General features: G+C 46.3%; 1 protein-coding gene and 1 pseudogene across 3 annotated transcripts in view; one reads left to right on the top strand and one right to left on the bottom strand.

The window, feature by feature from the left end:
- LOC105706660 (ATP-binding cassette sub-family C member 11) overlaps nt 1–1,955 on the top strand; it is a 66,195-nt gene extending 64,240 nt beyond the window's left edge. For all 3 annotated transcript variants that reach the window (XM_064383012.1, XM_064383010.1, XM_064383011.1), the window contains 2 exons: nt 1,216–1,380; nt 1,510–1,955. In XM_064383012.1, the coding sequence (XP_064239082.1) occupies nt 1,216–1,380; nt 1,510–1,596 (252 nt within the window). In that variant the 3' untranslated portion in view covers nt 1,597–1,955. The remainder of the gene's footprint in view (nt 1–1,215; nt 1,381–1,509) is intronic.
- Nucleotides 1,956–4,078: 2,123 nt separating this feature from the next.
- On the bottom strand, nt 4,079–5,299 carry LOC135277226 (F-box only protein 5-like; annotated as a pseudogene).
- Between the last annotated feature and the right edge of the window lie 9,412 nt (nt 5,300–14,711).

Here is a 14,711-nt window from a genome sequence, read left to right on the forward strand (position 1 = left end):
TGTGTTCTCATTGTTCAACTCCCACTTGTGAGTGAGAACATGCAGCATTTGGTTTTCTGTTCCTGTGTTAGTTTGCTGAGAATGATGGCTTCCAGCTTCATCCATGTCCCTGAGAAGGACACAAACTCATTCTTTTTTATGGCTGCAAAATCGCATATTTTAAAAAATTTCGTGGAACAGTGCTTCTAGAAGTTTTCTAGATATTTTGTCCATAATTTCAGGTGTTTGAGTACGTGGAATAGCCTGGGGCAAAACTTCTCCTATGTAGGTGAGGCAAGACACACGTGCACACACATACTTATGCATGCATGCATACACACCTCCTCCGTACTCACACATGTACACACACACACACACACACACACACACACACACACACACACACCCATCATGGGTAATGAATGATAAATCCAAGAACTATTGGTGCCAACTGTCAGAACTGTGGGAAAAGAGCTCAGTGGGACCCAAAGCATGGGGAAAGTTTCAGAGGAGTTAGGACTTTCCCCCTCTTCTTAGGAGATATGAACAACAGAATTGGTAACGTGCATGGACTGCTTTCTTCACTTCACACTTCCTTATTTCAATTACGTAGCCATTTGGTGCTGCAATGCCTTCCTCTGTATTGCTTCCCAAATTTGAGTCACTACTTTATGATTTTTGTCATCTGTGGGTACCACCTACCCTGTGATTTACTAATGATACTCCCTTTTCAAAAACAACCTCATCCCGAGCAGTACCATTTGTGAAATCACACTTTCGGTGCAAGGTACAGTTTCCACACGCGTATTGTTAATGAAATAAATACAAAAATGTTAAACTAAATACAGTGTTTATCCACATGCTGGAGAAACCGTCTCCTGTACCTCCCAGGTGTGTGCCTGCCCCCTGCTTGGAGAACACTGCTCTACTTAAGGTCAATGTGAAAGTTGTTCATAAAACAAGAAGTTGCCACTGGGCCATTTTCATGTCTGAGAACTTAATTCTCTGGCCACTAAAATGGAGTCAGCTCCTGGCTGAGACCTAACGTTTTTTTAATAACCTAATAGATACCGAGCAATCAGAGTGGGCTTTGCTCTCCACACAATTCTCCCATTTTCCAGCTAAGGAAATGGAGACCTGGAGATGAAGGTCCCTGTGAATTATCGGTAGAACCAGGGCTAGACCCAGGTCTCTGGGGCCCAAAGTGGATGCCTTCACCCGTTTTGTATTCATCAGATCATCCTCATCGATGAGGCCACAGCTTCCATTGACATGGAGACTGACACCCTGATCCAGCGCACAATCCGCGAAGCCTTCCAGGGCTGCACTGTGCTGGTCATTGCCCACCGTGTCACCACTGTGCTGAACTGTGACCGCATCCTGGTCATGGGGAACGGGAAGGTGAGGGCTGCGTCCCTGGGCTGGTGGGAGGATGGGTGCTCAGGCTGCCACCCCAGATGCCTTTGAGTCCTCCAAGCACACAGGCTCAGCTGTATCCCAATCCTCCTCTCGCCTTTCTCCACCTTCCAGGTGGTGGAGTTTGATCGGCCGGAGGTCCTGCAGAACAAGCCTGGGTCGTTTTTTGCAGCCCTCCTTGCCACAGCCACTGCTCACTGAGATCAGGAGACATGGAGACTTCATGGAGGCTGGTGGCTGAGCTCAGCGTTTCACCCACGTGCCGCTTTGAGGCCTGTAGTCTGTGACCTTGTCATCTGGAGACGAGAATGTCCCCTGAAGCAGGCTGAATGTGGGGGGTTGGTGGATGAAAACTCTGGAACAGGCTACTCGATGGGTCTCAAAACCTTAGAACCCCAGCACCGTTTGAGACACGGGATCCAGTGATCATGTGGGTCTTCTTTTAACTTATATGTTGAATAATTTTATAATAAGGTAAAAGCTTATAGTTTTCTGATCTGTGTTAGAAGTGTTTCAAATGCTGTATTGACTGTGTAAAAAATAAAACCAAGGAAAAATCACTTTCTTTGTTCTATCTTTCTTTCTCTTTCTTTTATTTTCTGTTTTTTTTTTTTTTTTTTTTTTTTTTTGAGACAGGGTCTTGCTGTGTTGCCCAGGCTGGAGTGCAATGGTGCGATCTTGGCTCACTGCTCCACCTCCCAGCTTCAAGCAAGTCTCCTGCCTCAGGGTCCCGAGTAGCTGGGATTACAGGCATGTACCACCATGCCCAGCTAATTTTTCTATTTTTAGTAGAGATGGAGTTTCACCATGTTGGCCAGGCTGGTCTCAAACTCCTGACTTCAGGTGATCCACCCACCTCGACCTCCTAAAGTGCTAGGGTTACAGGCATGAGCCACCGCCCCCGGCCATCTTCATTCTACTTTCTGTGTTAGTTAGTACTTGTTCTGTTGCAAGGAACAGAGACTCCCTCAAACTGACTTCTGCAAATAAAACACTTTGTTGTTCTTGTAACAGAAAGGTACAGAAGAAGTCTGGGGCTGGGTGCCAGAATGAAAGGATGCCTGTCTTCTTGCCTCAGTGATTCCATGGTGAAATCTCACTGGGCCAGCGTAGGTCGTGTGCTAGGCTGTTGGCATACTATGATTTGCCAGGCCTGAGCCACATGCCCATACTTGGGCCTGGGGATGGGATCTGCTGCCCTGAATTACGTGGACTGAGAATAGAAGAGGTGGTTTTGCCAAAGTAAAATTGAGATGCTTTTACTACCTGAAGGAAGAATGGATGTGGATGCTGGCCAGGCCCCCAGACAGCAGCTGTCTACTATGATTGTTTACTGAGGAGCAGCATAACTTAGAACATAGGCCAATTGAAAATAATTTGTTTTCTCTCTTTCTTGTTCTCACTCTGCCACCCTTCACATGTGGTTGTAGATATATAAATAGAAAAGGCAGTCATTGTCAACTTACTTCTGGGGAGACCTGGGTGTTGGGGGAAATATGTTTGAAAGTATTTTCCTTTTTATTCCAGATTAGGAAGTCTGATTTTCCAGAAATCCCATAAGAAATCAATTTAGTAAACGCGTGTTTCTCTTGCTTGCATTCTGTGGGTGCTGGGTATGAAATGTTGTCCCTGCCCTAAGGGAATTTGGAATCTCATGAGGGTCAGTAAACAGTAAAACTAAACAAGTAAACAGGCGGTTCCAGAATGCGGTGACCTGAGGCTAGAGGCAGGAACAGGGTGCAGAGGAAGAGGCAGCCTCCGGGGGCTTCCTGGAGGCAGCGTGGGCACAGTTTGCTGAGACCTGAGCACTGAGCAAACATTTACTCTGTCGAAGGGGACTGGGGCAAGAAAGAATGTTCGAGGCAGAGAGAATAGCAAACAAATCCCTGCGGGAATGAACTACCACAGGGGCTGTTGCAATCCCTGGACCCAACGGAGGGGAAGGCCCGCGTCCTGGAGCACGAATCTTCTGCTCCCTAGAAGAAGCAAGTGGCACCTGCTGCTTCTAGGGCGTTTCTCTTTCTTTCTTTTTTTTTTTTTAAGCTTTTAAGAATTTTATTGAGCAAAATTTATTTTTATATGTACATACAAAAGAGGCATTTTCTTTGACATATAAAAATACAGAAATATTTACATGTATACAAAAATATTAAAACAGATTTCAGAAATGAGGAAAACAAGTAAGTTTTGACAAAGGATACTTTCTTAGGAAATATGCACACTGAAAAAAAGCTTTAGAAAGGTGATAAAACATTTAACAGACTCCAGATGTTGATATTTCTGTTGGTATCAATTGGGTAAGTCGAATATAAAATGTCAGAAATGCTAACAGATGGAAAACCAGACTTACATTTAAGATTGTCTAGGTAAAATTGCATGGCTTTCCTTTACTATAAAATTGAATCAATTTTTTTTAAACCCTCAGTATCATGTAACTATCTACTTTTCCTTTTTTCTTGAAATATTTAAATTGTTCAATTTGTACTGTGAATTTTAGACTTTTTCTCATTAAATCGTAAAATATTTCACGAGGTTGTCTATCCTCTTTATACTCTGGGGGAAAAAACCTCAGGATCCTACACTGATTTCAACATAAAATTGAAAATCACAGTACAGTTTTTTTTTTTAAGTTAAAAACTAACATTTTCTAACTAACATTCATGATCAGTAACAACTAATTCAATCACAATCTTCGTAAATACTTTTTGCTTTTCTTTGTACCAGGCAGGGGACCTATTTTACAACTGGCTTTGAGGAACTTGCCATCAGAACAGTCTTTAGTAGTATGATAATTACAGAGACACTTTGTACAAAATCAAATCCACAGCCTTCTCGTTTGCAGGTTGCCCTTTGTAAATAGCAATCATATTTTGCAGGTGAATTACAGCGAATACAAGCTTTGAGGCTTTGGTTCTTTTTCAAAGTCTTGGCAACCTCAGAGAATACATTGTGTCGACTCTAAGTAGAACCTTTCCGATCACCTTGGCTTGAGCATCTTTTTTTGAGAGAAGTCTGGACTGCTGATTTCTGAACAGAAGCCAGTGGGGTTCTCAACATAACATATTCTCTGGTTGAAGCATGTGGTGAAAATTTATTGTTTTCAGTAACTCTCTGTATTGCTTTACTGTACAACTGGAATGCCCTCTTACCATCTTCTAGGATCTTCTTCCAAGTTGTGCTCACTTTAGACACGTTGATTAAGTCCATATCATTGAGTTGTGCCAAAATAGTTGCTAAGAGATGCCTGAGTCCTCGTAGAAAGAGTTCGCTGAGAATATCTACACATTCTAGGCCCATTTTTCTGCCAATTATATTCTGCAGTCTAAAATTCCCTTTGACTATAATTTCCTTCAGCATCTCCCGATCTACTTTAGGATTTCATTTTGCGTTCTTTTTTAATGTCGAACAAACCACTTTTTCAAAATGAAGAACTGGCAGCAAGTTTTTGTTGGGATATTGGTCTGGGCTTTGTATCTGTAGCAGGCAGGATTGTGGACTGTCACTGAAATTTTCCTCCAGGAGGCTAACTTCTTCATGTTCACTGAGGCCACTTAATTGAGAAAATGAGGAATAGCCACTGTCTTCATAAAGTCTACTGGTCTCTAGTGCTTCTATTTCATTTGTATTATTAAGTGTTTGTTGTACACGTTGATTTTCCTTGTTATGCAAGGGCTTGCTTTCAGTTTCAAGTTCTACAATCCTAGGGCTCACAACTGGTGACCTAATGCATGACAGCCTTTCATAGGCTTTATTAATACAGTCTTTACAGGAACCTTCCAAATATCCAGGAGCGCAGGAAACTAGTCTTCCAATGTCATCAGGTTTTACCAGTTTCAGTCCGGAATGAACATGGTTACAATTAAAATCACACTTCATTTTGACAGAAAGGGTAGAACTTTCTTCTTTACCACCGGTTCCCCTGGTCCGGAAAGATGCTGCAGCCGGGGGCGTGACCTCCGAGGGCGGGGAGGCCACTGCCCGGCCACACGTGAGCGGGGCCTACCACGCATGCGTGCGTCCGCCAAGGTTCCCTCCGCCGTCTTCCGAACCGGCCTTCTGCAAGTCCTAATCTCGGCCCAAATTCAGCGCCGGCCTCCATTTGGAGATCTTCGATGCGTACAAATGGTAGCCGACTTTCTTCGATCATCTCTCCAAGCGGGAGTTCGGTGAGCGGCAATTCGGCTCGCCCGGGAATCCAGACTTTCCGGAAGACGAACCCTCCCCCAAGCCCGGCTTAGCCCGCCTCTCCTTCTCTTTCTTTAAAGATCCTTTGCTCTGTCATTCCTTTCCCCACTGGTCCTGGCTTTTTTTCCTTTTTGGGCCCTGAAGCGTCCCTGGGAACCCCATGCACTACCATCCTGTCACAGCTCAGCAGCGTCACAGGGCTGCTCATTTGCAATGGAGGGTGACTCTCCTTCCCCTGCCTGCCCCTTCCCAGAGTTGCTGTGGGACACTGCCCGCCTCACAGGTGAGGGAGCGCTCCACACACTGGGATGTCCCCGTCACACTCCACGCAAGGTCCCTCCCCAGGCCAAATGCAGGTGCCGCCTTTTCCTCGAGTGGCCCGCAGATGGTAGCCTCATCCCAAAAATGCAGGGTAGGTCCCACCGGGCTTCATAGCTGGCGGGATCCACGGAGAGAATTCGCCAGAAAAGTGTTGAATCCTGGAGTCAGAGGACAGGAAATAGAGCCCATTTCCACTCAGTGTGCAGGGCCCCATCTCATCTGCACCCGTCCCCACCTCCAGCAGCAAAATATGAGACCCATTGGCACCGAGCAGCAATAAAGCAGATTTTTTGGAAAAATACCATTAGTTTTTTAAACAATATTAAATATATATTTTTTGAGACAGAGTTTGGCTCTTGTTGCCCAGGCTGGAGGGCAGTGGCACGATCTTGGCTCACTACAACCTCCACCTCCCCAGTTCAAGTGATTCTCCTGCCTCAACCTCCTGAGTAGCTGGGATTACAGGTGCCACCACCACACCAGGCTAATTTTTGTATTTTTGGTAGAGATGGGGTTTCACCATATTGGCCAGGCTGGTCTCGAACTCCTGACCTCAGGTGATCTGTCTGCCTCGGTCTCCCAAAGTGCTGGGATTACAGGAGTGAGCCACCGTGCCCGGCCAGTATTGGTAATATTTCATTCCTTAAGCTGAGTGGTGAGTGTATGAGGCTTTGGTTTTTAATAATCCTTTTCACCTTTTCAGGTTTCAGAAATATTTTATGATAAACATTTTAAAAATTGTTATTTGGTCTTTCAAAAATAATACTAAAATAATTGTAATTAGAGAATGCAGGGCTTTGCTGTGCTTCGTTATGTTTACTGGATGGTTTGTTATGATTTTATTTTCAATTCCATACTGGTGGAGAGGAGGTCATGGTACTTTTAGTGCTTAGAGGTTCCAGAGGCCTTAATCTGTGCACCAGCTGGGATGATGTTGTCAGAGGCGTGTGAACCAGAGCAACTCCATCTTGAAAAGGGGCTGGGTAAAATAAGGTTGACACCTACTGGGCTGCACTCCCAGGAGGTTAAGGCATTCAAAGCCACAGGATGAGATTGGAGGTCAGCACAAGATACAGATCACAGAGACCTTGCAGATAAAACAGTTTGCAGTAAAGAAGCCGGCTAAACCCACCAAAGCCAAGATGGCGCCGAGAGTGACCTCTGGTCGTCCTCACTGCTACACTCCCACCAGTGCCATGACGGTTTACAGATGCCATGGCAACTTCAAGAAGTGACCCCATATGGTCTAGAAAAGGGAGGCATGAATAATCCACCCCTTGTTTAGGATATCATCAATAAATAACCATAAAAAAGGGCAATCAGCAGCCCTGGGGGCTGCTCTGTCTAGTAGCCATTCTTCTGTTCCTTTACTTTCTTAATAAACTTGCTTTCACTTTACTCTATGGATTCACGCTGAATTCTTTCTTGTCTGAGATCCAAACCCCTCTCGTGGGGTCTGGATTGGGATCCCTTTCCTGTAACAGTGTGGTCCACAGTGACAGCAGCCGGTTGCAGATCAAAGGAGGCCACAGACACCTTGGCCTGCCCTGCCCTGCCCTCTGTCTGCAGCTCCGGACACTATTTTAAGAGAAACTGCTAAATGAGCAGTCTTCAGAGACCAACGTCTATGGTGGCCAGAACACCATGCAGTGCAAGGCAGCAGCAGGAAGAGAGAAAGGCTCAGGCTTCAGTCTTTTGCAACCTGAAGGGCTTCTTCCAGAAAAGTGGCTCCAGAGGGCAACCCCCGCCTGGGAGGCCTGGACCTTCAGGTCACTGGAAAGGTCCCAGGAGGGAGTGGCTGCCTGGAGGGTCAGGGAGCTCCCTGTGGCTGGGAGCATTTTCTGGCTCTGAAAGCTCTCCTGGTGCAAGGTGAGGGGCAGTGTTCTTATCTCCAGGCTGGAAGTGGTTCCCCCAGGGCTGAGTGCTGAGAAGAATTCTGCATACACCTCTCTGGGGACTGGGATTCTGGAATGCAATGATGGAAATAATAATGCCTGACAGCAGAAGTTCTCAAACTTGAACTTGAGTATCCAAATTGCCTGGAGGGCAAGACACAGATTGCTGGACCCCAACCTCATATGGTTCCATCCAGTAAGTCTGGGGTGGGGCTTAAGAATTTGCCCTTCTAACAAGGCTCAATCAGAGGTTGCTGATGCTGCTGGTCTCTGGCCCGAGCTCTGAGAACCTAGAGATTAGCTGAGATCACGTGTCCCATATGATCCAGACAGGAAGGGTCCAGGCCCCTATGTGAATGTGCTTCCGAAAGTTTCTGTGCATCCAGGCACCTCCATTTTCATGGCCTCTTTTAACTCCGCCTTTCTGAGCATCCCACTAGACCATCCATCCTCTCCTTTGCTCCACTGCATTGACCAAGGGGGAGAATTCAGCACTTTCCCTTATTTCCTTTGTATGTGTAGACCACTTTAATAAGATGTGGGGTCAAAAGAGTTATTGACAGCAAGTCAACAACTTCCATTTGAATGCCAATCATCCACCTTCTTAAGGAGTCCCTCACCATTCTACTCCCTCTGGCTATGGTTTCTTTCCTGGTTCTCGAATTATTCTCTGTGTTCTCCCTGCCCCCACCTCCCAATTCTTGGACACGTTTTATGCAGAGCAGTTTAATTCTCCCTTCTGATGCCCTTTCCTGCCAAGCAAGTCATTAGGGTGTCTCCGTGTGCCCCAAGAGACGGATCAAAGCAGTTGCTCAACAGAAACGGTTTCCACCCTCTGAGCCACTCTGGTGCCAGCTGTCAAGATTGTAAAATTTCACCCCATTATCCTAAATGTCCCCTTATCTGTCCCCTGGTATTATCTAGAAAATTCTATGGAATCCGACTGCTTCAGAGTCAAAAGCAATTTAAGAAGTCATCAGTCCGGCTGTTCTTAGCCTGTGGTCCATGGACCTCTTAGCTAGATTCAGGGCATCTATGCTTTTGGATGGGAAAAAAATGACATCTTTATTTTTATGAACTGAAATTTGGCATTTTCTTTGATGCAGCAACAACTAGATAGTATTAGCAATATCTGTGACTTTGTTACCAATATAAATTAGCGATATTCTCAAATCTCATTTCAATGGTTTCAGATGCCTCAAAATATCACTTACATGCATCAATGCTTTGAAATTATAATAGTCATTAGACCTTCTGCTAGATCACATTACTTAGTGCATCAACATAGAAGCATATGTCTTACAGTCTTCAGCTGTGTTTTATACATATTACAATAAGCACATTTCTGTATAACTGGTTTTCTTTGCAATTTTATGTACTTTATCCCATGCACAGAAATAGTTTTTCTGACAATATACTAGAATGCCAAAGAGGTTCACAGCACACAAACAATTTTAAAACCTGCATGTAACTCAGCTCTTTGATTTTCTAGAGGGAACTTGTATCCCAGGCAGAGGAGATACCTTGCCCACAACCACATCACTCACTGGCTTTTAATAGGCTGGCTTAGAATTCGAATCTAAAACAGAAGAGGGGACTGGGCGCAGTGGCTCACGCCTGTAATCCCAGCATTGTGGGAGACCACGGTGGGCGGATCACCTGAGGTCCAAAGTTGGAGACTAGCCTGGCCAACATGGTGAAACTCTGTATCTACTAAAAATACAAAAATTAGCCGGACATGGTGGCATGTACCTGTAATCCCAGCAACTCGGGACGCTGAGGCAGGAGAATTGCTTGAACCCAGAGGCAGAGGTTGCCATGAGCCGAGATCGAGCCATTGCACTCCAGCCTGGGCAACAAGAGAGAAACTCCGTCTCAAAAATAAAATTAAAAAATAAAATAAAATAAAACAGGAGAAGGAAGAAAGCAAGAAGGACAAAGCAAGCAGTAAGGGCTGGGTATAAAGGCCTCACCCCAAAACCTGTCAGCATGGCCTGCTCAGAGCAGGGGGACAGATAGGCTGTCCCTTCATGGAAGTTCTGTTTCCAGTGTCTGACGGCCCCTTATGCAGAGCTTGCTATCCATCTCCGAGTAGCATGAGAGCAAAACCATGTTTCATCAGAGCAAAAAGGAGTACGCTTTGCTGACTTGTTATCCACGTTCCTTGCCAAATCCTTGGTGCCCAAATACCTCATGGTTGGCACTGTGCTCCAGAGAGAACCGTACTGATTTGGAAACTTCTGTTCTGATATGAGGGTCTCAGTCCCTCTCAGTGGCATCCACTGAATTGCTCCCCACCTTCTTTTCCCCACACACATCAATATTTTTCACTGATCTGGTGTGTGTTCCTGATTTAGCCTTAGCAGAGCACTTCCTCGTATATAATTGCACATAAATGCAAACCATAAGATTGTGTACAGTTATTAAAGATGGCTGAGTTTTTGCTCTAAGCTCCTTAACAGCATGCAAAGAAAGAAATAGGTTTATTACAAGATTGTTATGATCCAACCATTTAAATGGAAAGTTTAGTTGTTTGCAATTAGCATAGTTTGCCTGATTCTGAGAGTGGATTCTTTGAGAAGTCTTTCTTTCTCCTGTTGGGGGCAGGTTTTAAATTCCTAGGCTCAGCTCTCTGAGCCGAGGGGCTTGCTCAGGTTTTTAAGCTGTAAGTCAGGGAGCTGAGGCCAGCACTCACATTTTCTGGCTGTGAAATATTTTTGTTTTTTATTAGAGGTCTCGTTCTCTGACTGTTGCATGCTTGTATTTCTGGTTCACTACTCCTATCATTGCTTTACTTACATTTATTTCTTCCACTTAGTTGTATTTTAAAAGTCCATGCAAATTTCAGATTACTTTCCTAAATCACTTGACATCAGCTTTGTTTGATCATCCTCTTCTATCTCTCGCCTTAGCTCGTTAGGCAAGTAACGTGAAAAACCCAAACTCCTTCTCTGAGCAGAGACTTCAGTGTATTTCTACTAGACAGAGTCTAATAGCAACCCAGGAGGCAGAATTCTTACTTCTAATTTTAAAATTATTATTCACAAACAATAGTTATCATTTATTGGGTGTTTACTCTGTTTAAGCACTTCACTTCTGATCCACTTTAATCCTCAGTTAATTTACAATGCTTCCAGGACAGTGTTTTCATTTTGTGGTTGACGACATTGAAATTTGGAGATTTAGGGGTCAGATCTGATTCCAGAGTTTCTACTATTAGCCACTATAAGCTATTGATTCTATGTAACTGCACACACTGATTTCTGAGCACTTTCTGGGGCCTTTGGGCCAAGTCTTTCTGCTCTGTCTCTCTTTTCTGTCTCTTTCTGTCTTTGTCTCCCCACTCCTCTCTCTCTCTTTTTTTATATTTCAGACAGAACCTCACTTTGTTTTGTTGTTGTTGAGACGGAGTCTTGCTCTGTCACCCAGGCTGGAGTGCAGTGGTGCAATCTTGGCCCGCTGCAACCTCCGCCTCCTGGGTTCAAGCGATTCTCCTGCCTCAGTCTCCCGAGTAGCTGGGCCTACAGGTGTGCACCACCACACCCAGCTAATTTTTGTATTTTTAGTAGAGATGGAGTTTCCACCATGTTGGCCAGGCTGGTCTCGAACTCCTGGCCTCAGGTGGTCTGTCTGAATCAGCCTCCCAAAGTGCTGGGATTACAGGTGTGAGCCACCACGCCCAGCCAGAACCTCACTTTGGTATAGAGACCCCGCAGAACCTCAGAGCTGGGAAAATTCCATTTCCCATCAAGCGCCGATTTCCCCTTGCCACAGAGCACCATGGCAGGTATTCGGGCACACAGACTCCCGATTTACGCATGTATAGTTATTTACAAGGGATGTGCTGGGTGGACATATGTTGGAGCTCCGACAACGGTAACCTGATATATGGCACCTTGGAAGGCTGAGTACTTTGAACTGATGGAGTTTGGATGACCTAAGCAGCCTCAGAAGCAAGTTCTCCCTGACCTCCTCCTGCCTTCCTGCACCCCTTGTGCCCCTCTTTCTCCCCTGAGGTGAGTCATAGAAAACAGAAGTCTCCCTCCCCAAGGTGGGTCATAGAAATGCTTCCCCCAGGCCGGGCGCGGTGGCTCAAGCCTGTAATCCCAGCACTTTGGGAGGCCGAGGCGGGTGGATCACGAGGTCAAGAGATCGAGACCATCCTGGTCAACATGGTGAAACCCCGTCTCTACTAATACAAAAAAAAAAATTAGCTGGGCACGGTGGCGCGTGCCTGTAATCCCAGCTACTCAGGAGGCTGAGGCAGGAGAATTGCCTGAACCCAGGAGGCGGAGGTTGCGGTGAGCCGAGATCGCGCCATTGCACTCCAGCCTGGGTAACGAGCGAAACTCCGTCTCAAAAAAAAAAAAAAAAAAAAAAAAAAAAAAAAGAAACGCTTCCCCCAAAGCCACCCATGAAACCTACAAATATCACTCAAACCTTCCCCTAACCTTCTGCGCAGGAGCTGGCTGTAAAGAAATTCTCTGACCAATCTTGTCTGAGACTAGGTCCTAAGACCCTCATTCCAGAGGGGTCGTGCCCATACCTAGAAGGAAGGAATGCTGCACAGACAGGCCAAGGAGAATCTGGACAGACAGGCCCTGCTGGGCCCCCACCACCACCTCGGTCCATTCCCAGTCCATCAGACCTTTCCGTCCAATTGCATTTCTGCACCGCTGTCCACTCTTACTGAGTTTAAGCATAAAAATGGGCAGTTGTCCCTGAGCCTTTCGGTGTTCATTTCTGAAGACTCACACGTCACGTTAAACTTCGATGAAATAAAATTGTTATGCTTTCCTTTTGTTAGTCTGTCTTTTGTTACAGGAGTGTCAGCCGTGACCCTTGTGACTGGCGAGGAAAAGTCTCGCACTTTTTCTTCCTACACATGTATATCACTGTATACAATTTGTATACACTATTTTGTACACAATATAGATTTTTTTAAAAGACTGGTCTCACTCTTATCAATCAGGCCTGAATGCAGTGGCATGATCACAGCTCACTACAGGCTTGACTTCCAAGACTCAGGTAATACTCCCACCTCAGCCTCCCAAGTAGCTAGGACCACAGACACATGCTACTGAGCCCGGCTAATTTTGCATTTTCAGTAGCGATGGGGGTTGCCATGTTGCCTAGGCTTGTCTCCAATGCCTGGGCCCAAGTGATCCACTTGCCTCGGCCTCCCAGTGTTGGGATTATAGGCCTGAGCCACTGTACCCAGCCAAAATGGAATTTTTAAAGGAAGAGGAAAACTATGGAAAGGATTTCGAATTTTTGCTTTCTGTATTCCAATGAATTCTCTTGCCTCACCCCCAGGCATGTGTATACCCAGGCTGGGCCTCAGTTCCCTGACCGTGGGTGAGTCCACGCTCTGCCTGGAACAGGAGCTTGTCTGGCCTTTTCTAAGGACTTCCTTGGATACAGACCAGTCCCTCTCCATCATTTTCCACTCTGTTTCCCACTAGGTCAGCCAATACTGTCTGTCTGGGTGGAAATCCGTCTCTGCCCGGCCTTTCATGGAGATAGAGGAAAACTGATCAGCATTCTTCCTCCATAAACTTGGTAGCACTCGACTCCGTTTGGAAGACTGTGGAAGCGAGTCTTTGCTGTGTTTATGAGACCCCTGGGGTTGTTGGGAAGATCAAGTGATAAAGAGGATAAAGAATTTTGTGATACATAAAGGGCTCCAGAAATGTCAAGTGATATTATTAGCAGTGAGTTGCATTCATGAAGGGAGGAATGGAGGGAAATTAAATGGGACACTTTGGACGCGCGTAAGGAGACTGCTGTCGGTCTAGCTCATTCCTCAGGCCGAGGAGCCTTCCTGAGAGGACCCGTTTTCCTACACAGCTGCTCACAGCCCCTCTCCATTTCCACTTCCCTTCAGGTGGGAAGGGAACTCAGGTCGGGCCAAGGCGGTGAATTTGCATCTCCAGGAAGCGGCGGAGCAGGAAAGCAGCCAGCAGGGGGCGGCATTGCGCAGGACAGGAGCAGACAGAGGCCAATTGCTCTTAAAATCCACGTGCGTGAGGCGGGGAGGGTCCTGTAAGGTGTCTAACGCTTAAAACGGAATCACATTTGTTTATTTCTGCATTTAGAGAGTTTGCTCCCTCCCAGCCGCCTCGCTGAGCGCTGTGGAACCTTTTGGCTCGGCTCACCTGAGATCAGGCACGTGTTCTGTGCGAGACGCAGAAGGGACCCCAAGAATCAAACCTGCGCTCGGGGTGTGCAGGGCTCCAAGTGTGACTCACGGGGAACTTTGCTATGCAAGGGCCAGCTGCTAGTGCTGGTCTCAGACTTACTTTTCATTCAATTCAAGACAAAGTGAGCTCAACTTGCCCTTTCCTTTTCCGTTAAATGAAAGGGGGATGAAAGAATGAGATTTTCTGTTTAGAAGATTGGGTTCCCCTCTCTCCCCTCTCCTGATCCCAAAGTTGCTTCCCCATTGCAGGAACACAGCTGGGAAATTCGATGCATTCTCCCAGGCAGGAGCCTGGAGTGAGACTCAGGAGACCTAGGTGCTGGTCTCAGTCATGGACTGGCTTCTGTTCCTTGGGCTTCTCATCTGTAGAATGGAGGTCGGAGCGAGGATTTTCTCCTTCTCTTCTACAAGGATGTGCTGTGACAGCCAGGGAAAGGCTGGCCATGCGAGTTGTGCTCTGACTGTCACCGAAGAGCCAGACCAGGCCACAGTTCATCCTGGGAGGGGGCAGAGCCCTTTAATGTGGGCACAGGGCATGTTCTCTCGCGAGAGTTCCCTCTCAGTTGTGGTGGGAGCAGCAGTTGAATGAGGCAGTTGGAGAGGAAGACTCCAGGCGGGTGGGACAAGAGAAGCTGAACCTGAGGTCTTCGGGGAGAAGGAGGCCAAGGTGTCGTGGGCAGCAGGTGCCAGGCTCTGAACCCCATGACTGCTGA

The sequence above is a fragment of the Aotus nancymaae genome, unplaced genomic scaffold, assembly GCF_030222135.1.
Source record: "Aotus nancymaae isolate 86718 unplaced genomic scaffold, 86718_ANA_hifiasm-v0.15.2.pri h1tg000030l, whole genome shotgun sequence".
Taxonomy (NCBI): domain Eukaryota; kingdom Metazoa; phylum Chordata; class Mammalia; order Primates; family Aotidae; genus Aotus; species Aotus nancymaae.